General features: G+C 32.3%; 1 protein-coding gene across 2 annotated transcripts; it reads right to left on the minus strand.

Moving 5' to 3' along the window:
• On the minus strand, positions 1-26,233 carry Lyplal1 (lysophospholipase like 1). Of its 2 annotated transcripts, none has more exons than XM_027934814.2 (5): positions 26,104-26,233; positions 22,269-22,368; positions 8,819-8,988; positions 1,684-1,799; positions 1-858 (listed from the first exon to the last, which is right to left on the minus strand). In XM_027934814.2, the coding sequence occupies exons 1-5, from the start codon at positions 26,195-26,197 to the stop codon at positions 619-621; spliced, it is 720 nt and encodes a 239-aa protein (XP_027790615.2). In that variant the 5' UTR covers positions 26,198-26,233; the 3' UTR covers positions 1-618. The 2 variants fall into 2 exon arrangements, with proteins under 2 accessions (XP_027790615.2, XP_071456167.1); XM_071600066.1 differs by lacking the exon at positions 26,104-26,233 and adding an exon at positions 25,995-26,074.
• Between the last annotated feature and the right edge of the window lie 74 nt (positions 26,234-26,307).

Below are 26,307 nucleotides of genomic sequence, written 5' to 3' on the forward strand. Positions count from 1 at the left end.
TAAATTATTAATACTTTATTTATAATTATAATTTAGCAATAAAAATCACTTTTTTCTTTATCTGTGAAGTGTCTGTTTCATTCCTTAGCCCATTTATTGATTGGGTTATTTGGTTTATTGATGTTAAGCTTTTTGAGTTTTTTTTTATATATCCTGGAGATTAGTGCTCTATCTGAGGTGGATGTGATAAAGATTTTTTTCCCATTTTGTATGCTCTTTTATTGCATCATTGTCTCCTTTGCTGAGAAGAAGCTTTTTAGTTTGAATCCATCCCATTTATTGATTCTTGATTTTTTAAAAAAATTATTTATTCTAATTTGTCAGGCATGATAGCAGAATGCATTTCAATTCATAGTACACATGTAGAGCACAATTTTTCATGTCTCTGGTTCTACACAAAGCAAAGTCACACCATTCGTGCATGCCTTCATACATATACTTAGGGTAACACCCCGTGTACAGCCAGAGGAATGGGAAGTTGTGCTCCATTTGTGTACAATGTGTCAAAATGCATTCTACTATCATGTATAACTAATTAGAAAATTTAAAAAAATTAAAAATAAAAAAATCATTTTTCTCAAAAACATTATATATTTGTATTAACAAGTAAACTTTGATTCATTCATTTTGGCCTTCCACTTCTCTAGGTAGCTTGGTAAGAATCCATGATTTCAGTTTTTCTAACTCAGATTTGCTTAGCTCATGGTAAAGATTTGGAAAACTATAAAACTTTGTGTTCACTCCTAAAAATTTTAACATTGAATTTGTCTCTTCACCCCAAGAATGAAAAACTAATTCATCTGCAGTACCATGACACTGAAATAATTCAGGAAGTACACCATCACTTTTCTGAAGAGTCTAGGAAAAAAAAACACATAAAAATGGAAAAGTGTAAGAAATTCCATTTAAGAAGACCATTCTTAGAAATCAAAGACAGAGGAAAAACTTACAAAGCTCTTATCATTAAAGGGAAAAGGAGTCAGAGGTACTATCTAGGTATCCACGTGGGGGTAGGCCTGAGAGCTTAGCCAGTGCTGGCACCACCAGAACTGTGTTGTTTGTGCCCTGCATTAACTCTATAGAGGATTCCCTCAAAAATGGCAAATGTGTTTCCTGAAGAAACTGAGTGACTTGGGAAGACAGATCTCTCACACAGAGTGAAAGAAGGAGAGGGCCAGAGCTAAAATAAAATCAAGGGGAAAATTATATTCTGCTTTACTTTAATATCTGCTTTATTAATCTACTTTTGGTAATGAAGATGCAACAATTGATGTATATTATCCATAAATTAGGATATTGCTGTAATACATATCAGCTTTATAACTGATCTTTCATCTTGAGAATACTCTTGACATAATAAGCAAAGCTTGCTATAATCATCTATATTCTCAATATGTATAAAGGATACAAGTATACTATATTACACATACACACACTCACTCTCTCTCTTCCTTAACACTCTGCTTAACAACATCCTTTTTACAGGGCACTTCCTGAACATTAATGATCAACTGGAACTAATCAATATGAATCATTTGGCCATGAATTCCTAGTAATGCTCAATTTATATTAATTGTACATCCATTTTTATTGCTTATCAACTTTATTTTAGTTTCCATGTTTATGTTTCATCGTGATATTTTTTTTCCAGCTTAGCTTTCTTTTTTTAAATCTGGAATTTACCTGGTAAACAGCAGAGGCTTTATTCAAAAAACTAGACAGAACAAATACTCCTGCCAAATCTTGATGATTTCTATATGCTAAATGCATTGCCATGCATCCTCCCATAGAAAATCCTCCTGAAAGAAGCAAAAAATACACTTAAAGAGCAGAATATATACAGCAATCCAGAATAAAGTATACCTATGCTAACATTTCAAAAGTATTTTTTAAAATATTCAGAAGCCTATAGAGCTAAAAATAAATGTAGCCTACTTTGGGTCTCATACAAGACCTGCTTAAGAAATAACAACGTACCACCTATGTCATCACAGGTAAAGAGATGCATGGAATAAAAGGAGCTAGAAATGAACAAAGAACTCATGTTCACCAAGTAAAAAATGTTTATCATAATTCAAAATATGAGCCATAGTATAATCATTACTTATTTAAACTTCTTTAAATATATTTGGTTTGTATTTATAGGAATCCTTACATTGTAACTATAATTAATACCATGTACATTTTTGTTTTGTTTGCCAAACTGTGAGCTCCATGAAAAGTTAAGTTTCTAGTGGAAATCATATAATAGGTGCTTAGTGATCTTTGAATTAGGAAAGATAGTAAAAAATTTGATGAGCTAGATAAAACATTTTTGTATTACACTATTACTTTGGAAATTGACTTACAAATAAAACACATTTATCTACATGGAAAATCATTTACCTAGGTGATACATTTTTATAATTTTTTATGTGCCAAATTCTGAGTCAGTTATTAGAAATATGCAGCTTAAAACATATGGACCCTTAGGAAACACACATGTCACAGAGTATGGATGGGAGCATGGTATGACAGGAACAGAGAGGCTGGTGGATCCAAGCCTCCCCATAGACCAGACACTTGGTATGATATTCCCAAACTTGAGTCAGAGCTAAAAGACAACTCATTTATATTTTATGAGAAAATAAATATGGAAAGTAAATCATGTAGTTACATACGTATAGAAATACAAAAACATACCTTAGTGTATTTGGTGGATTTCCTAATTTCCAGTCTACTATTTTATTTCACTTACCAAAGTATAAAGCTAAGCCCTGAGAGACTACAAATTTAAATTTATAATATCCTTCTTTTATACATAAAGGGAACTGAGGTTCATGGAAATTAGGTGATCTGCTTAAAGTATTACACCTAATTTTAGGTGTAAAAGTAGGACTTTCAGAATCCAGATCTCTTGTAACAGAGTTGAATGTACTTTCTATCATCATCTGATATTTATTAAAATAGGATCAATTTATTTGGGGCAGGCAGATATTACTATTTTGGATCCAAGACAAAAATATATGAAAGAAGACTATTAGTTCACCAAGTTTAGATTTTTAACAAAAGGTATAATATATAAATAATAACCAGGCACAGTAAGTAATCAATCTGTAGTTTTTAACATTCCAGAAAGAAATAATAAAAGTCTTATCAGTAGCAGTAGTCAATATGGATGGAACTGAAAGTCTCTTTTGAAATAACATCCTCAACACCCCCAGCTCCAATACATCTGATAAAGGTTAACAAATAAGCTTGGTCAGGGAAGAAGGAAAAAAAAAAGAAATCTTAAAACTGTATGTACCATATGCATTTGTGCATCGGATTTCCCAAAAGGTTAGAAACCATGGGGGCTATACTATCCATGATAAATCTTTGATACATCCCATTGGGAGTTGAAGCACAATACATAGCCAAAATTAATGTTTTTGGTATTTAAACATTCATCATAACTATGCAAAAAGAATTCTGAGCTTTATTGTTTTTTGCCACTAGTTATAGACTTCTTTTTTGCTTCTGAAGATCTTCTATGTAATAACATTATTTTGGTTATAAAGTAAACACATTCTGAAATTCCTTAAAAAATCATAAATTTCAATTGAGTGTTAGGATTAGCTGAACAAAGTGTCTCTGCCTCTTGGGACTCAGGTGCTTATGAGCAGACTTTATCTTTATATTCCTGGTGGTACCTGGCACATAGTGACAACCCAATAAATACCTGTTCAATTGAATTTTTAGAATGACATATTATAGGATGAAAATAATACAAATGTATAAATATCACTGAAACATTATAAAATCACAGGAAGCATTTTCTAACTTAAAATTTGGTAGAAAGAGGATTAGGCTGAAAATAAGGGATCCTAACTTCTAGTTCTGCCAGTGACACTCCTTAGCTGAATGTGTTGACATAACATTTCATTTTCTAGTATATAGATTGCTAGAATAGATAATCTCTATGATTTCCGTCAAGCTTTTAAATACAAATGCTTAATAATTTGTTATAAAAATTGAAATTGCAAAGGCTTTCAAAATTTACATAATTTTTATAAATACAGAAATCCAGTTTATAAATAAAGAAATATGTTTATATAGTTTGTAAATATAGAAATTCAGTTTAGGAGTAAAAATCCTCTCTCTTAGAATACAATTCTAGCTTTCTTAAAAGTCCCCAGAATTGATCTTAACAAATGCTCACTTCTTCTCTTCCAATTTCCCTTCTGTTCCTTATAATCCATTTACTTAAAAAGTGAATTCTATGTTGCTTATTAAAACCAAAACAAAAACAAAAAAAAATTGTTGGCAACAAAATCACATCTTTAAAAATAGGGGAAAAATGGGAAGATATAAGGGAGAGATGGGATTTTGGGGAAAAGAGTGAGATCCAGAGTAGAAGAGAAAGAGTTTTTGCAGTGGTATCTCTAAAAGAAGGAACCATAACACACCATACTAGAAACTAGTCCTAGCACTGAATTCCTTGATGGGATTTATTAAGTATACTTTTAAAAAATATAAAACTGAAAGTCAGACATTCTACATCAGCCTCTTCTCCAACTGACTCTTTCATAAAAGTCCAGGACACGAACACTTAACATCCACTAGAAAATAAAGGTCCCCCTATGCCTCTGAACAGTGTCTGGCACACAGAAGGAGTTTATTAAATAAATATTCATTCAATAAATGAACTTAAATAAATTAAAGTTTAATAAAGATATTTCTGTAAGGAGAGAAATTTGTCATTGGGAAATGTCATTTTGGGTGATTTGATACAAAAGTAAAGCTTAGAAAATCTAGAAATGAAAGATTAGCATGCTTCGGGCCAATCAGTCCTAAACTGACTTCTTAAAAATAAAGATTTTCAGACTCAATTCCAGAGTAACAAAATCTCACACATAAGTCTAAATTTTAAAAGCTTTTATGCCATAAATCAGATGCCCGAGAATCATAGATATGTAGCAAACAATTCAAAACAAAATATAATGGGTAAGAACAAAAAGTGAAAATACGGTCATGATTTAAAAGAAATCCATACGCTATAAATACCAAGGTGGCAGCAATGAAATTATTTTTCTGAGAGATTTAGGAGCTTCCATTACATTTTTGCCAAATGAAGCTCCTAACTATTTGCAATATAGTATGAGAAACTAAATTTTAAATTTTATTTAATTTTTAACAAGTTTAAATTTCAATTGAAAAAACCATGTGTAACTACCACATTGGTCAGTGAAATTCTAGAGCATCTACGATGTACCAGTGATTTAAAAGAGCATCAAAATTCATAAATGGAGTAAAAATAAAATCAATATTTCATAAAAAGATAATTCTTAGGCTAAGATAAAAATCATTAAAAGATGCAACGTAAAAATAAATTAGTAAGCAAAAATATATTAAAATGACTTTAAAAGCGTACCTATAATAAAAAAATTGCAAATACTAAGTGCTTCTGAACACCTTTTATCTTTGTTGATCAGGGAACCTAATCACTTTATGTATTAATTTCATGTTCAATTTTCATAAATTATAATATCAGCTTTATAACTAATATTGTGACTGAAAAGTAGTGACTGAAATCTTTTTATTTACTGGTTCAATCCAAGTCTCTACCCATTCATAATCTTCTGAGGTAATCTGCAATTTCTCAATGCTTTTGTCAAATAATCACCTTTAGCATGGTACACTACTATGAAAAGGGACTTTGTATATTTTTCCTATAAAAAAATTTTACACAAAGGACTAGTCACTTGAATTCAATTTTCCATCTAAGATTCTAAGCTCTAATATATAATACACTGTTCAATAAGTAAACAGCAAATAGTAAATTCATTGTAGGTAATGGTTATAATGGATATTTATAGCTGCTGGTGAAGTATTTAAAATGTTAAGAGTTAACATTTCAACATATACTTAAGATTAACAAGCTGAATAAAACATGTTAAAAATAATAAACTTGGCTTTATGAACTCTTTTTTATAAAATAAAATAGAAACAATCTATAAAACAACTATACTGGGAAAATTTAGAACCTCTAGCTGAAAGCAAAAGCCTAAGGAAAAAAACAGCTTGCTATCACCTAAATAGGATTCTAAAAATGTAACAAATTCCACTATCATAGCAAACTTCAGTTCTTCCATTTATTCGCTACTCTAATTTCTTCGTATTGTGATGAAGTCTCAAAAGATTGAGAATATACAAATTGTGATTATATTTATTTATATATTTCAAATGCAAAATTTGCAGGATAAACAAAATATTTTCCTGTATGGAAAACTGTTAGAATGATAGTACCAAGCTTTTAATGTCCTGTTAATTGTTATTGAAGAAACATAAGTTGTTTAATAAACTGAAGTGCATATGTATTTAAAGAAAGGAAAATAATGCTATCATTCCAAGTTTCTGCTCCTAGTAGAGCTTCAGAAGAAACTTCCATAGGTTCAGGTAAAGGCAGTCTGAAAATTTTGGTGTTAGGCTTTTATCATGGGAATTACACTATTCCTTCATTTTATATTTATTTTAAATCTTATTATAAAATTAACATTAATATTCACCTTCACTGTAAAGTGTTTCTACCACATAGATACAAACAAAAAAGAAAATGGGTCATCTAAAATCTTAATATTGATATATAATTTTGATATATTTAAAGAAATTCATTTTAGCAACTAAATTCACTCTTCATGTACAATTTTATACTTTGCTTTTTCTTTCGTGTAATACTAATTTGAAAGAATTTCCAGAGTCACAAAAACTTTAAAAAACTTCAATTATTTTTTTAGTTGAACACATACTCATTGGGTGTCTTTTATGTGAGTATACACAGCATTTAAAAGCTATGTAACATTTAAGTAAATGAATGGACCATAATGCGTTCAGCCATTCCCCTCAAGCTGAGTATTTAGATCACCCATGTAAATGAATCATATGGTTGTAGAAGTACTTGCTTCTCCCTGACTCAAAATTCTGATAATATTCCCAATATTATCAAAATTCAAGTAATCTGTTCATGTCATTTGTCAGGTTCTATACATCCTAAATCAAAATTAAACCTAAATTATATTAATATTTTCTCTTAACAACAAATTATCACCACCTAGTGGTCACAAGTAAAATCTGATCATGGCATGAAGCTCTTAACTAAATTGAGGGACCTGGGTTCTAGTCCTAACTCTATTATTAGCCAGTAATCTTTTTGAACTTTAATTTGTCCATCTCTGGAATGTGAATAATTATATCCCGATTATCCTGTTACAAGGCTCGATATAAAAACAACTTTATAATTTAAACACTATCTAAATCCAAAAAGTATGATATATAATGGCAACTTAAAAACTGTCAAGTATATTATAAATGTCAACTAATTTAAGAATATTACCATCATATATACTTTTTAAGCACAGTGGTACACAAGGGATAAGTTATTTTTCTTTCTCCATTTTCATTTCTCACATTATGCAGAAAGTCACTAGGGGAAAATAAAGTTTCAAGGTAAACTTTAACAAGGAGAACATACTGCTTACGTTCTGCACATTGGACACTTTCAGTGTTGACAAAGTTAAAAGAAGACTGGATAATCTAATACTATTGATAATTTTCTTATAATACAAGGTTTAAATCCTAGTTTGCCACTGACTACATTGCCAACTTTCAGAGAGCAATTTAAAAGTTACTATTTTATGTGTATGTTTCTCCTGAATTTTATCATGTTTCTCCTAAATTTCTCCTACAGAATCATGAGACATAAGTATACAAAAATTAACCAATGAACATTTTTCTTATATTCTTAATGTACAAAGTATAGGATTCATGTGTACCTCTAAGAAACACCCTTTCACTGAACATCTCCTGTATCTGATATGAGATGGGAAGAGAAGCTTCTGCCTAGTTCTTCCTATTTAACAAAAAGTTTATTCATTTTTTTTCTATATATATCATTTGCGAAAACCTTAGAAAACATTTTTATAGCCAAACCCTTTAGTCAACTATAATTTGCTTAAGTATAATCTTACTCCTCTGTGTATTCTCAAAATCTTAAAATAGTATGTGTCAGTTTAGTCTTTCATCATTCTACTTTATCTATTGCATTTGCCTTCTTGCTGTTTTCCTGACCTAAATAGACTAGTCAGCCCCCACAGTGTTGTTGGCATTATCCTTTTGAAACGTACGTTCCATCACATCTTAAGTTTGTTTGGGGGTACATACCAAACTACTACTACCTGGGAGAAAACGAAGTGTTCTTGCTTTCTTCATGAATGTATTTCTCTTCTTATTTACCAGGGGAATTCTTATTCATTCTTTAAGGTTCAGCAGGAGGGTCCCCTCTAACTACCAAAAAGATTTATCTATTCTTTTCTTACTGCTGCTCACATTGTAACTTTTACATACTTTACAATAATATGTGCATTGCATTAGAACACTTGACTTCATTATCTATTTCATTAGACTGTATTTCTTCTGAGAATTTTTTTGTGCTCCAGTGCCTAATTTTTATCAACAACTTGGAGATAAAATTTAGTATGATAAGTGTCATCTTAGAGGTGACTAAATAAGGCCAGACAATCTAGAAAAGATGGCAGACCATATGCAGTACACATATATATAAATATGTAAAATTTCCAAAACAGAGTAAAATATGCTATGCTTCAAAAAAATCAATTCAAGTTTTAGGAGATGCTGTTTATTATTCTAGTATTTTTAAAAGTCTCAATGTATAGTTTATCTAAAACTATGAATGGGACAAATGATTATACAAATGCTCCCAAACAATGTTGCAGGTAAAATTAAATGTATGGAATTAGACAAAAGTGAAAAAATATAAATAACCAACATTTAAAGTTCTTACCTACTAATATTCTCTTCTTCCTGATGCCACTTTTTACTTCTTCATCAATCAAGCCAGTAAGTACCTGACACATTGCATCAATTGATTCAAGGTGTTCTGGGCAGTCATTAGCTATTTTAAATCTGTCAAACCACACATTGGAGATTCCTCCCTTCAAAGGAGTATATGGCCTGTTTAAAACAAACATATAGAAATAAAATAGTTGCTTTAATTTTAAAAGATTAGTGCTCTGAATAACTTATGCTGAAGAATTCATATTAAATTATCCCTAAGCACACTGCATTAACTTTGCTTTACTTAATATTGATTTTAACATTCACTAAAGCTAGTTCATCTTTATCTAACTATCCATATTTAAGAGGTAGCATAATTACAGTACTAATGAGTCTTAACCCATTCATGGCACATTAATGCTTTGGAATGTACTATTACTTAAAAAAAAATACACACACACACACACACACACATATAAAACCAAGCATTTCAAATACTCTATTTTAACCAACTTTAATGGAGTTAAGAGGCCCTGGGTTCAAATCCTGTATTGGTAAAGGTAAATGAAAGGAGAACAAAACAATTCCAGAGATCCTTGTAGGCAAACACAGGGAATATATTTGATTAACACAGAGAACAAGGGTTTGTCAAAGATAAAGGACAGGAGAATTTGACAAAAAATATTGCCTATCACTAGGCAAGCCTAATTTTCTTCTTACTACATGGATAATAACTGGGTAATTTTATATAGGATTGCCATAGAAAACACAAAATATTAAAATAACACAGTAAAATAAAACATTAGAAAAACACAGTGACAAAGGACGCATCATAATTAAAAGAAATCTAAACTAATGACAAGTAACTTTTCCATTTAATGACTAGAGATACAGAATTCCTACTATGCCAATATTTCTTCTACTTTGCCATCTCAGATTTAGCTGTATTCTCTTGCTCTTGAAAGACAGTGAAGTAAAAGCATGATATGTGAAGCTGAAAACAAAACAAAACAAAACTAAACGAAAGTGTAGGGCTAGAAGAACTGAACACATTCTCCTGCAAATTCTCTGGGGAAAAGCCCATGTGAAACAGCAGCAAACCAACCCAGCCCATGGGGCTAGGAATAGGTGATTCTCATTGCCCAAATCCATAGGGCCAATGGGTGGTGATGAAGGGATCAGGACTACTCTAACATTCTTTCCTGTATGCCACTTCAAAGAAAATGAGGGGCCTGAGTCAAGAGAACTGGATTTGGAAAGATTTCTCAGAGAAACTGAAAGAAACCTGGAATCAAGAAAGGTTCTCTGACACATGGGATCTTCTGCTTATTTACACAAACAGAATCATGGCATACATATTACTTTGTAAAAAGTTTTAGAAAACTTTACATTTCTACATTTGAATGTTTATGATGAATATTCCTGTAAATCAGTAGTTTCCTTAACCTACATAGCTCTAGAAAATTACAGAAATATACAATATTTTAAAATTTTATCATGTTAATGTTTTTCATATAAATTTTATTATTTTTTGCCAGTCTCTCCATTCTCTCTCTCACATATCTTATCCTCTAGACCAGGTAAATCTTGTTAATGATTGAAAAATATATCCTTCAATCAAGCAATATATGTATGCATATATATATTTATTTTTGTAGTACTGGTGGTACCACAGAGACCAGAACCAGGCATACTCTATCACTGAGTTATACCTCCAACGCTTTATATTTATTTTGAGACAGGTTTCTTGTTAAATTTCCCAGGTTGGCTTCAAACTTTTGATCCTCCTACTTTAACCTCCCAAGTAACTGAGGTTACAGGTGTGCCACTGAGCTGACTCCTTAAATTCTGCTTTTAACATATACATTAAAACATACATTTAGGGTTGGGGTTGTGGCTTAGTGGTAGAATGCTTGCCTTGCACGTGTGAGGCACTGGGTTTGATCCTCAGCACCACATATAAATAAATAACCATATTATGTCCATCTACAACTAAAAAAAATTAAAAATTTTTAAAAAACAAATATATATTTACAGGATTTTAGTATTGTTGCTTTTCAAAAATGAAGCACACCTATATGATTTTCTTATGTTCAATGTGTTCTTCTCCTTTAACAATACCTCATATAAATCCTTCCATCTGATACAGTTCTCACTCATCTTTTCAAACAATTATATTATACTCTAAAATAAAAATGTTTTTCAATTTAATCAGATAGTCTCCTACATTCATTTGGCATCATTTGGTGCACAGGTTCCAACCACTAAGAATAATACTGTATTAAACATCTGCATACATGTTTTTATATGTACTAGGACTTTTATTCCCATAGAACACAGACCAGAAAAGAGGACTGTTAGACTGAAAAGTGTCATTTTTATCTTAACAGAAGTTTCAAAGTTGATCATAAAGACTGCAAAGGCAAGAGAATATCCTTTTGTTCACGACACTAGCAGCAATAGGTACTAACAAACTTTTAAATGTCATCATTGAGGAATATCAACTAAAATTTTAAAATCAACTTTAATATGTTGATTTTATGTGTTAATATACATATACACATACACATTTTAATAATATAGTCCAAACACTTTTGATAATGCAACCATCATCTCTCCAATGATACAGAACATTCTCATGTCTCAGAAAATACCACCATACCCCTTTGCAGGCAATTCCCGTATACTTGCTAGGCTACCCTTGAGTGTTTCCATCAATATTGATTAGTTCTACCTATTCCAAAACTCAAAAAAAATGCAAACCATGACTCATATTATTTACTATTTCTTCTACTTGACTTTTAATACTTTTGTTATTAATTCAAAAGAGTACTCTGCCTATTATTAATAAATATCTGTCATGTACTTTAAGTATTAATTTTCAAATCTATTTTTCCCATATTTTTATTGATGCATTATAGTTGGATATATACATCACAGTGGGATTTGTTGTTACACATTTATACATGTGTACAATATAACAATATAATTTGGTTAATATCATGCCCCAGGTTTTTCCCTTTCTCTCCTCTATTCCCTCCCCCTGATCCCTTTCCTTTAGTGCTCTCCATTTAAATCCAAACTGTTTTTGGAATATTGATATGCATTTAAGGTATCCTATTTATCTGATAAGAGATTTTTGGCATTTGATATAATGTCTTCTTTAAAAATTAAATGTGTGGTTTTCCTGATACGTTTTTTCCAGCCCACATATCTTTACATAGCGAATTCCAGATATCCTTCTAAGATTTTTGTTTGTATTTTTTAAGTCTTAAATTCTGAGAATTTTATTTTTTACATGGAATGACCTAAAGGTTCATATTCAATTTCTCCTAGATGAATAGGCAACTGTGGTTGAGGAAGGAAGGAAGAAAGCCAGTTGGATAGCCACTCACCCTTCTCACACAAGGTGAAATGCCACCATTGCCAAGCCTTATTCTAGGTTATCTAGTCTCTTTCAACATGGATCCTATGACAGAATTAAGTCCTAATGCCTAAGGCATAGATGATATATACAATGACTTCTCTCCAATATATCTATAATTGTCCTAATTCTATATATATAATTCAATATATCTATAATTGTCCTAATTCTTTGTTTATCCAAGAAATTAATCAAACTGTTTAGCAAACTCTAAAATATTTTCAAATAATTCTCTTCAAAAATCCTTTTGGAATTCTAATTAATGCTGCATTCCTGTCTGAGAATTAATATATTTTGGTGGGGGGAGAGACTGAACTCAGGACACTCAACCACTGAGCCTTTTTTGTATTTTACTTAGAGACAAGGTCTCACTGAGTTGCTTAATGCCTTTTGGTGAGGCTGGTTTTGAACTCACAATCCTCCTGCCTTAACCTCCCAAGTTGCTGGAATTACAAGGAAAACTGAAAATTTTGACAAAAACTTGAGGGGAAGGCATCTTTTTGCAGGCTGAACTCCCACGGCTTCTTCTGCACCGCTCTCCATTCAAGCTTTCACGTGGCATAAGAGGATAAAAATCTGCACCAGCTCTTGATTTGGACTCCTACACAGCCCAAATTCTCCTTCGTTCCTACAGGACTTCTGATCCCAGAAGCTATTTGGTTCAAGAGAGGTAGATCAACTGGATTTAGGAAAACAAAGGCAGAAAGCATTTAAGCCTTCCTTCTTCTGGAAATCTGAGGATTAACTCTCCAAAGATACTCAGAAAATGAAAGCAGGTGCTTCCTACATAGTCAAAATGAAATCTCAAATTGTATTCAAATTGCTACTAAAACCACAGTGAAGTTCTAAATCAAAATGCAAAATATAACACTCATCTAAAGTTCAAATTAGACTGTACCCTTTGAATTATTTATACTTCCATTTCCAGTTTTGCTATTTCTCTCAGTGTTTATTTGTCTGTCTAAGCACTTAAATAAGGATGATATCATAGGCTAAAATGTGAATCATTCTGGGAACTCAGCCATTAATGGAAAAAAATGACATTTACTTAACTTTCTTCCCTTTGACAATGCCTTAACTAATTAATAGATGCTCCATGGTGGTAGAATCCCAACCAAGTATTTTACTCTCTGGTAGCTTTTTATTCTCTCATTTCTCAAAGAAAATTAAAGTTTTCTGTTCAAAGGAGATAATTAGGAAAACGTAATAAGATTGAGACTAATTTAGAAATTTTGGGTAAGAAAATGTAATCAAGAATACATGTCTCCTAAGATGTAAGAATAATCTTTAAATAAAGTATGAAAGATTGTTTTTAAACAGCTAAAAAAAATACTGGCACATATGTTATACTCATTCACCTTCCTTCTCAAATAAATCATTTTATTAGCTGGTATAAAACAGCTCAGACATTACCACAATAAATAAATATGCTTGGCAAAGAACATCTGTGTGGCTCCTAAATCAATCAATCAATTAGTCCATTACACACTGGTAAAGCATTAAGCTAGAATAAAATGTTCAAGGTTAGTTAAAAATAAAAAGATATTCAGCTTAAAACCAAGTTTTGTTTTGATGTGTGTTCCCCTAAAGTCATAAAATCAAAAGGTCATTCATAACCTTTATGATAACAATCTGGCTCCAGTCTTCCTCTCTGCCCTCATTGCACACCAGTTTCCTTAGCATTCACTAGGTTCCAGTCACACTGGTTTCCTTCTTTTCTCCCAAGAGGACCAGCTCATTATTGGTCCAGGAGCTTTACATCTGATATCCTTCTACTGGGAATGCTCTATGTCAGCATTATCTATGGTGGGTTCTCATTGGTCATTAAGGTTGAAACTCAAAAGTCACCTTCTCAGGGGAGCTTCTTTGACTCTCCACTTTAAGTATACCTCCCCTCTGTCCTGTAACATACACAGACTTTCTATCCTAGTATTCTACTTAACTGCATTAACACCATTCATCATTATTTGAAATTATAATATGTAGGTGTCCTTTTATTTTCCATCTCCACGTGAGCTCCCTGAAAGCAAGGGCTTTATCTTTTCCACAACCAAAAGCAAAGCCTGATATTTGTAGATGCTTCATAAGCAATTACTGAATGACAAATGTCAAAAATCATTTGTGTTACTTGAGAAAGATTTGTGTCAGCCAAAAACAACAAAATATCTAAACTATTTTTTATTTGGTGCTCTGAACATCATTTAACTTTAACACTTATAAAATTCACTTGCAATTTCTAGAAAAATGGTCAAAATTTTCTGTGACTTAAAAAATACTCCATATTTTTAAATAACCAAGTTTTTATATGCCTATTGGCTTTTAAATTCACCATTTAAAAAACTTACCAAAGAAGTGAATTATTTCTTCAAATAGCTATTTTTAGTAGAGCTCCTGACTAGAATACCTGTATTACAGACCTGCTGGTATCAGGATAGAGATCTCCTCACATACTTCAGATCAGAATCCTAAGCAGTGAAGTAAAGACAAACCTACTGTTTACTATGCCTAAATAACATGTGCCAACATCTCTTTTATAATACATATTTAATGAAAAATATAAACATTCAGTTTATGTGGAAAAACAGTGAATCAAAAAGTAGAAGCACTATTCAAATATTTCAGAATTTTCAAAACACTAAGAAACTTTATCATCATAAAAAGTATAAATGGCTTGTTAAAACATTATTTTTTCTAAAAATGGAAATTTTAATTGTAAACCCAAATTAAGAAAACCTCTAGTTGTAAATATAGCTTAAACATGTCAGGAATAAAAGTCTTTATTTGGTACTTCTATTAAAGAGTCCCCATTAACATAATAAAAAATATAACTCTACTTTCCATTTTAATTAACACAGCAAACTGCTAGCTTCCACTTAATAAGTTCTTACTTCACTGATTAAAAACATCTATTAAATATGATTGAGGAAAGGAATATTTATAACCAAAATAGTAATTCTGAATTTAATCAAAACATAACAATATTCTGTAACAGAATACTCAGTTGTGATTGAGTAAACACAAGAGAGTATAGTTCTCCTTTTCTGCTCTTTATGTATGACTATGACAAAAATGGTGGCGTTTTCAACATTTGTAGATGATATACATATGATAATTATAAATGGGGGAGGAAAAAGGGAACTTTGTAAGTTAAGGTTTTATAACTCAAAAGAGAGGAAAGGTTTGCAATGTATATTCTATCCTAGTACAATCAAGAATAAAAAAATAGACAAATTAAAATGAAGTATTAAAAAGTTCAAATAATTCAGAAAAAGGGAAAAATGGGATGTAGAATAACAAAAAAGCAGTAGAACTAAATTCAAACATATTTGTTCAATGTTACACTAAATGTAAATGGATTAAACAAATCACTTAAAAGCCAGAAATTGCTAAAATTCAACTATATTTTGTATATATAAATGTATTTTAAATATAATCAATACAGGTAGGGTTAAAAGTAAAAGGATGAAAAAAGACCAATCATCTAACACTAACCAAAACAAAGTAAAGGATGGAAAAAATATAAAGTATTCCTAAGAAAGTTGATGTGTACTCTATGATTATTAAACAAGCTACATCTTAGGGTATCACTTGAAATTTTCCACATCAGACTAAAACAACAATTCCCATGCCCTTCTTACAATGTGACTCTGGTACTTCCTTAGGAGAGAGGGTCCATGTCTTCTCTTGAGACTGACTGGTCTTTTAACTAACAAAAATATAAAGCTATGTAACTGCTACTAGTTTTTTAAAGGCAATACAGTTTCCTTATGCTTTTCTGAGGACACCTGCTCTTAGAGCCCAACCTGGAAGCCCAAGACTCCATATGAGGAAGCCTCATACAGATGTTACAGTAATAGTAAGTATGAAGGAAGGTCCCATCTAATATCCAGCATTAACTGCCAGATAGTGAGGCTTCTGATGGTTCCAGTTGCCAGGAGTAAATTCATGAGTCACACCCAGCCTTCAAATTTTCCCAACAGAGGTCCCACATACGAAAGTACAAGATCAAGTCATCAGTATAGTATACTTTCTGAACTTCTAACCCATGAAATTTGTGACCATGATAAAATTGTTGTTTTTGATGATTTCTTACACAATTCTGAGAACATGGGACAGAAAATATTTCAATATAAATAATAAAAGCAAGAGAAAAAAAATAATGAGATGTAAAGTAGTGATTAGGGAGAAATTTACAACTTTAACATAAATCAGAGGAAGAAATGTATGAGTAGATATAAATGAAACAGAAACAAAAAATAACAAAGACCAATTTAGTTCTATAAAAAATTAATAAACTAATAATACTTAGCAAAATGAACAAAAAAGAGGGAAGATAGAAAGTATTGCTATCAGAATTAAAATAAAATATATCAACATAAACCATAAAAGCACTAAAAGGAAATGTCATGAAAAACACCATACTTAATGGTGAAATATGAAATGCATCTCTTTCAAGAGTGCATAGGAAGCATATCTTGCTTCTATTTAGCATTTCAAACAAGTGCAAGAAGACAAGACAATGCAAAAAAATGGCATAGGGATTGGAAAGGAAATCATAACGCTGCCTTTATTCACCGACAATATGATTGTTCACACAAAAATCATAAGGAATACATTAAACATAACTAGAAATGACATGTAAAAATATGAAGATGCAAGAATGAGTTACAAAAATAACTTATTTCCATATACTAGCAACAAATAGTTGGAAAATTAAATATTTAAAAATCCCATTTAAATTAGCATGAAAAACTTTATGAACAAACTCAGCAAAAGTCCTCTCCACTAAAAAATCCAAATCATTGTTGAACAAAATTAGTATATACCTAAAAACAGCAAGATATACCATGTGCATTTTGGAAGACATCAATTTCTCTACATTAAACTGCAGATTTCATATAATTCTAAACATAATTCAAACAGGTATTTGTAAAATTGATAAATAGATATTTAAATTTACATGTAAATGCAAAGGATCTGGAATGAACAAAACTTCAACCACTTGCTTTCACAATTTCCTATAAGGCTACAATAATCAAAGGTTTTTTACTGGCAAAGATTAAGTAAACTAATGGAATAGAGTCTACATGAGAACTTATTAAAATGTGTTCAAAAAACAACTCTTGTACAAGAGTATTTATAGCATCATTATTCATTTGATCCAAAAAGTATAAATAATCCAAATGTCCGTCAACACAAGAATGGAGAGAAATTGTGGTGGCCATACAATATATTTACTCAGAATTTTAAAAGAAACTATTGATACACACACATGCATGAACCTTAAGAACTCTAGGTCTAAGAAAGAAGTCAGATAGAAAGATTAAATTATTCTATTTAAACACAATTCAAGAACAGGCAAAACTTTATTGTAGTGATAGAAATCAGAACCATAGTTGCTTATAGGAGTTTGGAATTGACAGGAAAAGAGGTACAAGAATACTTTCTGGGGTGAGAGGAACATTCTCTATCTAATTTTGGTAGGCAGGTGCATAAGTGTATCAAATTCACTGAACTAGCAGGGCATGGTGGTGCATGCCTGTAATTCCCGCAGCTCAGGAGGCTAAGGCAGGAAGATCGCAAGTTCAAAGCCAGCCTCAGCAAAAGTGAGGTGCTAAGCAACTTAGTGAGACACTGTCTCTAAATAAAATACAAAATTGGGATGGGGATGTGGCTCAGTGATTGAGTGCCCCTGAGTTCAATCCCCGGTATCTGAAAACAAACAAACAAACAAACAAACAAATAAATAAATAAATAAATAATAAATGAATAAATAAATTCACTGAACTATACTCTTAAAACTTTTGTATTTCACTGTAAATGTTACTTTTAAAGAAACATACTAATACTTATGCCCGTAAGATATCATCAAGAAAGTATTCAATTGGATTTGAAATAAATGCAAATCTCAAACAATGCAGGTGAGAGTGTAAATTATTATAACCTGTCTAGAAAAATGCCTGACCTTATATACCTAAGCAAATAGAAAAACTTAACCTGATTTTGCTTTTCATGTGCATTCATTTCCATAAGTATCTTGCTTGGTGAAAGCTACATAATAGTAAGCATCTTTTCAAAATGTGAGACTAGATATATTCTAGAACAAAACTGGTTAACAAATATATGCCATTTAATCCTACATAACAACTAAGCAGAATTGACGGAAAGATGATATTTTCACTATGCCCTGGTAGATATAGCACAGTCACTGAAGCCTTTATAGTGTAGAAACACACAAGGGTTCACAAGTGATAAAAGCAAAAAGAGGTGAGATACACAGTACTATAAATTTGGACAATGTCACAAAGTGTGCAGGAGAATGTCAATGGATGAAACCTCCTTGATAGGCTTTTTAAAAGGTTGTTAAAGTTCACTGTTTTTAAAGTATTAATTACATTAAAAACAATGAGTTAAAGAACTCATATATCTACCAAATGCCTCCTTTGGATGCCTTTTGAAAGATTGTGAACAAGGTAGCCCAAGTGAATCTATCAGCATCAGAAGAAACACTGTCAAAGCAGATTGAAAGAGCAGCTGTCTTCAAAGTCAGGTTAATAAAATCTATGCCCAAACTCCTTACCTAAACAGAATAAACAGTTATTTACAACATCAGCCAGCAGACTTGAAACAGTAGAGTTTACTGTGAATGCCGGATTATTCTAATAAAATACTATCCAATAGTATTGTACAGTTTGGAAACCATGTTAAAAGTTGGGATTAATGATACAACCCACCTTCTGAATTGGAGGTTCCTCAGTTAAAAGTGGCCCAGCATGCTTTACATACTTTAACTTAAAAATTCTGTGCTCACTCTGGATTTATTGTCTTACTACTCAAGACCTAAAAAGAAAAGCTACAAATCCTTGGAAACTATAATTCTTATGTTATTTATCTATAATAATTTATACTTTTAAAAAACTGTTCATATCAGCATAAATCACTACACAGATAAAATATCAACATTATATACAAATATCCACAGTTACTCATTCCTACTATATTACTGTAAATTGCAACAAATTCTGCAAGATATTTATTCAATGTTCATTGAAGGTCTTCTACCTGTCAGCTTCTGGTGTTAAGCATTTATGTATAGTGAAGTGTTTAGAAGGATACAATAAGAATTATGATCTAAGACTGTTCTAGAAATTAATCCAGTAGAAGGTAGAAAAAATATAGCTAATTACAATATAGTATGCTAAGTTTTCTCTCTCAACTAACCTCCACTTAATTGACTCAACGGATTAAACAAAGCTCTCTATTCTCTTTTCTTATGCTCATGGCATGCTAAATGCTCCCAGTCAAGATAAGTCATTCTAGTACATGTTTTTGCTTTTATACATTAAGTTTTTGCTTTTTATGCTTACCAAATTCAATGAAGTTCATTCCCAGGTTTATTTATAAGTTTTAGTTTTTTATTGCAATAAAATAATTTATTATTACTTAAAATAAAACCTTGGAAACTTTTCGCTGTTTGCTAACTAGAAGTGAAAACTTGAGTAAATCAATATAACGAAAAATGATAATTTGATCTAAAACAGTAGCTATCAATATAGTCTCTAGGGGAACTTCTTTTGAGGATTTAAAACTACATATCCAAAATGAGCCCCTAGGGGCTGGGGATGTGGCTCAAGCGGTAGCGCGCTCGCCTGGCATGCGTGCAGCCCGGGTTCGATCCTCAGCACCACATACAAACAAAGATGTTGTGTCCGCCGAGAATTAAAAAAAAAATAGATATTAAAAAATTCTCTCTCTCTCTCTCTCTCCCACTCTTTCTTAAAAAAAATGAGCCCCTAGCCATGTAAGAGAGAAAGAGCACTTAAAATGCAGCTAGTGCAACTGAGAACTGAATTTCTAATATTAATTTAAATTCAATTAATTTGCATACCAAATGAGATGTGCTGTATGTGTAAAACATACATAAGATTTCAAAGTTTTAGTATAAAAGTAAGAATGTAAAATATCACTTTAATAATGTTCATTTTGATTATATGCTAAAATAATATTTTGAATATACTGTTAAATAAAATATATTAATAACATGAATTTTACTTGTTTTTTCTTCCTTTTCTTAATCTGATGCCATGAAAATTTACGTTTATATATAATATCTGTTGTGCTACATTTATATCAATCAGTATGGTCTAAAATGTTTGATGATCTATGTAAATACTACTGATTATAAAAACAACAAAAAGTTACTAGGAATTCAATGAATCATTTCAATGATTTTTTTACTAAATCACAATAGTATCCACAAACAATACTTATTGCATATATTTGAACTCTGAAATGTTTCAAGACTAAAATTTGAGAAACACTGATCTAGAATTCATATCACAATCAGTGACGAAAAACGAAATTCAAGATAAACTTATTAATCCCTAGAATTATCTTCCCAATGCTCTTCCTTGTGATATATCAAATACATTTATATATAGAATGAAATGCACTTATCTTTCCCACTCTTCTAGAAATACAAGAATTTTTTCCCTCTCAACTTCACATAACCTAAAACCCAATAACAAATAATGAGCACTTATGATATTTTCAAAGACATTCAATTTACAGGACAAAAACAGCCCACTGGTCAGCAGGTTTCTTATTTGTACTACCACACTTCTAAACTCTTAATTATATTAAAATTGTACTTTTTTGAATCTTCAATCCTATATTGTCATTTTTGTTCCACCTCTTTCAATGCTATCAACTAGATAAGCAAATTCTTACTGGTGAACATAAAGAGATCCTTTAAGTCCTGGTTCTTTTTCTTCTTAGTAAATACTAAGTTAATGGAAAAATGAAGGAAAAAATTTGTATAAGTACATAGTATATTTAATAAAAATAAATCAAGAACAGATAATGAAAAATCAGTTTGGGTTGCATAGCTCAGCACATTATTTTGCTTACACAGTAAATACTTGCCAACCTCAGTTTAAAGCATATGTTCAGAATAAAACAGTACAGATACTAAGTTAATATTTTAGATAAGCAGTTTGACTTTAAAACTAGACTAGTATAGTTTTACACTAGTAATAAGACTATACTAGTCTTATTACTGTGAATTAAACACACCTACAAGTTATATAATCTAAATATTTATTAAAACAATACCATATTTCTCTTATGGTTTAGTTGTTCAAAAAGTGTAACATTATTTCTAAAGAATCTTTTGAAATTTGGAAAGAATGTCATGAAATCCTTTCCACAGGAACTCTGGCTTAACTTAATTATTAGAAAGATTAAGGTATATTTGCCAAAGTTATAAAATTGCCTCTAAGAGTGAAAGGGGGGAAGAAAGTGTGAAAGACGAGCAATCTGCAAGAACAGAGGAAAGAGAGTCTGACTGGTCATGCTAAGTAGACAGTTTAATTCAGAGTTGTAGGGAATGCTTTACAGAGAGGAAATTACCTGATGTTATGGTTTGGATATGAGGTGTCCTCCAAAAGCTCAGTGCAAGAAGATTCAGAGGAGAAATGATTGGGTTATAAGAGTATTGACCTAATCAGTGAATTAATCGATGACGGGATTAACTGAGTGATAACGGGGTGTGGCTGGAGGAAGTGGTTTACTGGGGCATGGCTATGGGGTATATATTTTTTATCTGGATAGTGGACTCTCGCTCTCTTTCTCTCTCTCTCTCTCTCTCTCTCTCTCTCTCTCTCTCTGTGCTTCCTGATAACCATGATGTGAGCTGCTTCCCTTTGCTGCTTCCTCTGTTGTGATGTTCTGCCTCACCTGGAGCCCCGAGGAATCGAGCCAGCCTTCCTCTGAAACCATGAGTCCTCAAATAAACCTTTCTCTTACAGTTCTGGTACAGGCTTTTAGTCACAGCAGGGAGAAAGCTGATTAAAACACCTGGCAAAACCTGGCCCAAGTGTCTAACTACAAAGTAAAGAATACATTCTAGAAAAAGGCATCCTAATTTAAAATATCTTAAATACAGAATCAAGCTTAAAAAACATCTAGCTGGCACATCTCTATATTTTATGCCACAAAGTTAGACAGAGAAGTGGAACACATTACTGCATACCTGGAAGGAGCTGTTGGATAAATAATTTTTACATGTTGGAATGCTAAATCTTGATTTAAAACCTGCTTGATCCACATCCTGAGTCCTTGTCCAGAATCACCTGATGAATCACAAAATCTAGAGTAAGATGAACATTTTAATACAGTGCATTTAAAAGCAGTCTATAACTTTCATGTCAAACAATGCTGGAATAGATTTTAAAACTCTCCATATACAAAAATAACTGTCTAAAAAATGATTCGGCAATGTGACTTAGTAGGCATCAATAGTAGTAATAATTTTGATTATTATACTTCAGGATTCATCACTGATCTATCTCTTTGAAGACCTTTAAGCTTAAATTCTGTTTTCCTCATTTGTTTATTGGATATATTAGAAATAAATAAAATAAAATGACTTTTCTAAAAGGAAATTCTCTATATCTGAATTTTAATACCATTATTTCTTATCTTACTCTTAAAAATAATAAATTCCTAAAGTGAGTGTTAAGCCTAATTGTATTTAGGTTGGAGCAACCTAATACAATTTTCTTGGTTAAGACAATAGCAAGTCTTTAAAAGGGTATTCAATGCACCTTTATTTTAACTTGAAGAAATCAGAATTTAATTTTGATAACGTTTAAATGACCTAAAATCATTGACTATATACTCTAAAAGTGAAAAACTACCCAAACTCATGTAAGAATATGTGTGTATTTCCACACAGAAAAAAATGTAGTGAATACAGGTCCATCATGTGTAGTCCTGAAAAGGAAAATCTCAAAATCAGTACTTTAATTTTAATCAATCAATTCATTAAAACACAATTCAAATATTATCTATTGAGTAACTACTAATGTGCCAGGAACAGCATTTACTACTAGAGTGGCATTGTTGGGGACATTCTTTTATTATTATAAATAGGCATTGGTCAAGTAAAATAAATATGTAAAACAAATGTAACTACTACAAAGATAAGGAACTTGGTGCTATGAGGTTACTCCACTCAGAACTGATCTAGTTAATGAGTTCCAGGGCAACTTCATGAAAACATAAGCTCCACAGGATGAGTCTTATTTTATTTTGTCCTCTGAGTTGTTTGTTAACCTAATTCCTAGAACAGCACTGACACAAATAGAACATAGTTGTTGAACAGGTTAAGTTAAAATCTGCAGGATGGTAAGCAGTAAAATGCGGAAGGGAAGAACAGCTGAAGTAAAGGAAAAGAATATCTTCTCGGATATCTTCTACTCTTCTCACTCCAGGCACACTAGCCTCACTGCTGTTCCTTGAATGTGTTAGGGAAACTATTTCAGAGCCTCTCTTATCTTTTTCATTGTCTGGAACAGTGTGACCAAACATCTGCATGATTCACTCACCTAAGTGTGTTATTTATTTCCTACACTAGACTGTAAGCTCTGGGAGAGCAGGTTTTTTTGTTGGTGTGTTCATTGCTATATATTCAGAGCCTAGAACAGTGACTTGAACATAATGGCTATGTGATATATTTCTTGAAAGAATGGATTGATGAGTGAATATATGAGACACTTAGGTAAACATGTCTAGAGCTCAAAGTAGGTCCAAAATGAAGACATACGTATGTATCACCAGTATGTTGGCAGAAATAGAATCTATGAGCTTCTATGAAGTTTACTTAGGGGAGAAAAATGTTGAGTGAGAAAAAGACCCAAGACCAGATTTTGAGGAACCCTATCATTCATGGCCAGGTACAGGAGGATAACAAACAAAAGAAACCAGAAATAACAAACAAAGGATAGAAAAACAGTTCAAATAAGAAGACTGAAAAATGACAACTATATTTAGGACAGAGAGGTTACTGGTAACTTTGGAAAGACCCTACTTAGTTAACTCATGGAACTTGCTAGATGGGGAGAAAACCATAAACAAGACACACATGGTTTGGGCTTTCGTGAACCTTTCATTTTAGTGTAGAAGACCAACATTAAATTAGGTAATTACAAGTATGATAAGTACCACTGAAAGGAGAACTATAGAATCTTAAGAGCAAATAAGAGTGAATTAACTTAATCTAGGAGACTGAACAAAGCTTACAAATTTATCTCATATTTTTTATCCTAAAAGAAGGTATTTCTTTAGTATTTTAGAAGTGGGAAGGGCTCAAATTAAATTAGCAATATATAACTTACATTCCTATATGGTGTTCTACAGCTGCTATATTCGAAAAGAAAATCTCAAGTTTTTAAGATTTTTTTTAAACTATCTATAAAAACACATTTTTAGCCTTGGAAAAAATTAATATTCATCCACTAATCCACAAAGTCCTCTTTTTAAAAAGTCATCTTATTCCAAAAATATAGTACAACTGTTATATTTAGTTTGTACATGTTTGGATTAGCCAGAATCAAACACCTCCTATAACACAATCATATATGTTAAAGACTAATATAATATCTTTAGCTTCTAAATGGATGATAAAAGCCTATCCCCAATCTGAGCTTTATGTGGTTCAATGGAGATTTAAATATTTAAGAATTACATTATTATTATACTTACACAATCAGCAGAATTACTTAAATTCTTTATCCAAAGTATAAAGGGAATACACACACACACACACACAAACATATATATACACACACACATACTTAACTCACCAGAATATTAAGTTTGGAGTAAAAGATTTGGGCTCAAATTCCAATTTCACCACCATTCACCTAATAGCCAAGTGACTTACGGACAACAGTGGAATCTTTCTGGCCTCATTTTCAAAATGAAGAGAATATCTCTCATTACTGCTCACAGCTAGTTCTCCATCTTGTATCTTTCCAATCATTGCCCCCCTTAAGACTACACATCTCAATTCAAAGACTACTTACTTAAAAAAAAAATCTGACAAGCTCTTCATCTTCCAAATGGCTTAATAAAGCTTAACCACATTTTTTTTCTTCCTTTCTAGTCTCTTGGCAGTAAATCATGTACCATCTTGTGATCTCCCATGCATGCCGACTCAAACTAATGAATTGTTTTTGTTTTTAAATTTAGATAGGCCCCCTGAGGATGCTGGCTGCATCTCATTTCTTAAAAGAAAGCTACTTGCACCGTGAATGCAAGAAATAAAACAAGGGTCCTTACTTTGGAGGTGCTCACAAACCATTGGAAAAGAAAGGCATAAAAGATTTCAGAGGAGCATAAGAAATGCTATACAGAATGAAGGGCAGGCATACGAAGAAAATACCTACCCTTGGGCCTCAGAATTAACTTTGTATTTTATCTTGGAGGCTTGATGACAGAGGGAGAAAGGGGAAAGGGAGAATGGAGAGTAGGAAAAAGGAAAAGAGGATAAAGCATTCCATTTCTGCACAGTGCCATATAAAAAGGAATTACTCTGTAAATACTATCTGAGTTAACTGTGAGTCTCACTTGTCTACATTCCTATGGGAGACTGGAGAAAGAAAGTAATGGCAAATAATCCATCCCGGTGGGAAAAGGCAAATCACTAGTAGCTGACCTTGAAAAGTATGAAATAATCGATGTGATTCTAGCACAAGATTTACCTAACCTGCTGTTTAAATGTGCGGAGAGGAACGGGAGGTGTCAAGGGTTGAGCTTGAGAGAATGTTGTGGACGGGAGGACTGCACAGGGACACTGGCACAAGGGACAAGGGACAGAAAAGAAGATCGTGGGCCAGCGCACAAGACAAAAGGGAGACCAAGAGGTGACAGTGACCATGCGTCCACAGTCACGGGCTAGCAAGGGCAGAACCACCTTTTCCGAACTCTGGGACCCGGCGCCTCCTCCACTGGGAAACACTGAGGGAATCAAAGGGAAGATGTTTCCAAATTGCAGATAAACGGGACATAAAACTGCAATCCACCTGAGCCATGCAGGAAGATCAGTGAGGCGCTGTGCCTCCCAGCCGGCGATACCACACAACGCCGCAAGCGAGAGGAACTCGACGCAGCAGCCATCACGGAAGCCCGAACAGGTCCTGCAACCCGCCCTTCCGCCACAGCGGGGACGCGCACGTACGCACGCAGACGCCGTGCGGGAGCGCGCCTAACAGCGCGCAGGCGCAACG

Source organism: Marmota flaviventris, chromosome 12 (assembly GCF_047511675.1).
Source record: "Marmota flaviventris isolate mMarFla1 chromosome 12, mMarFla1.hap1, whole genome shotgun sequence".
In the NCBI taxonomy this organism is placed as follows: Eukaryota; Metazoa; Chordata; class Mammalia; order Rodentia; family Sciuridae; genus Marmota; species Marmota flaviventris.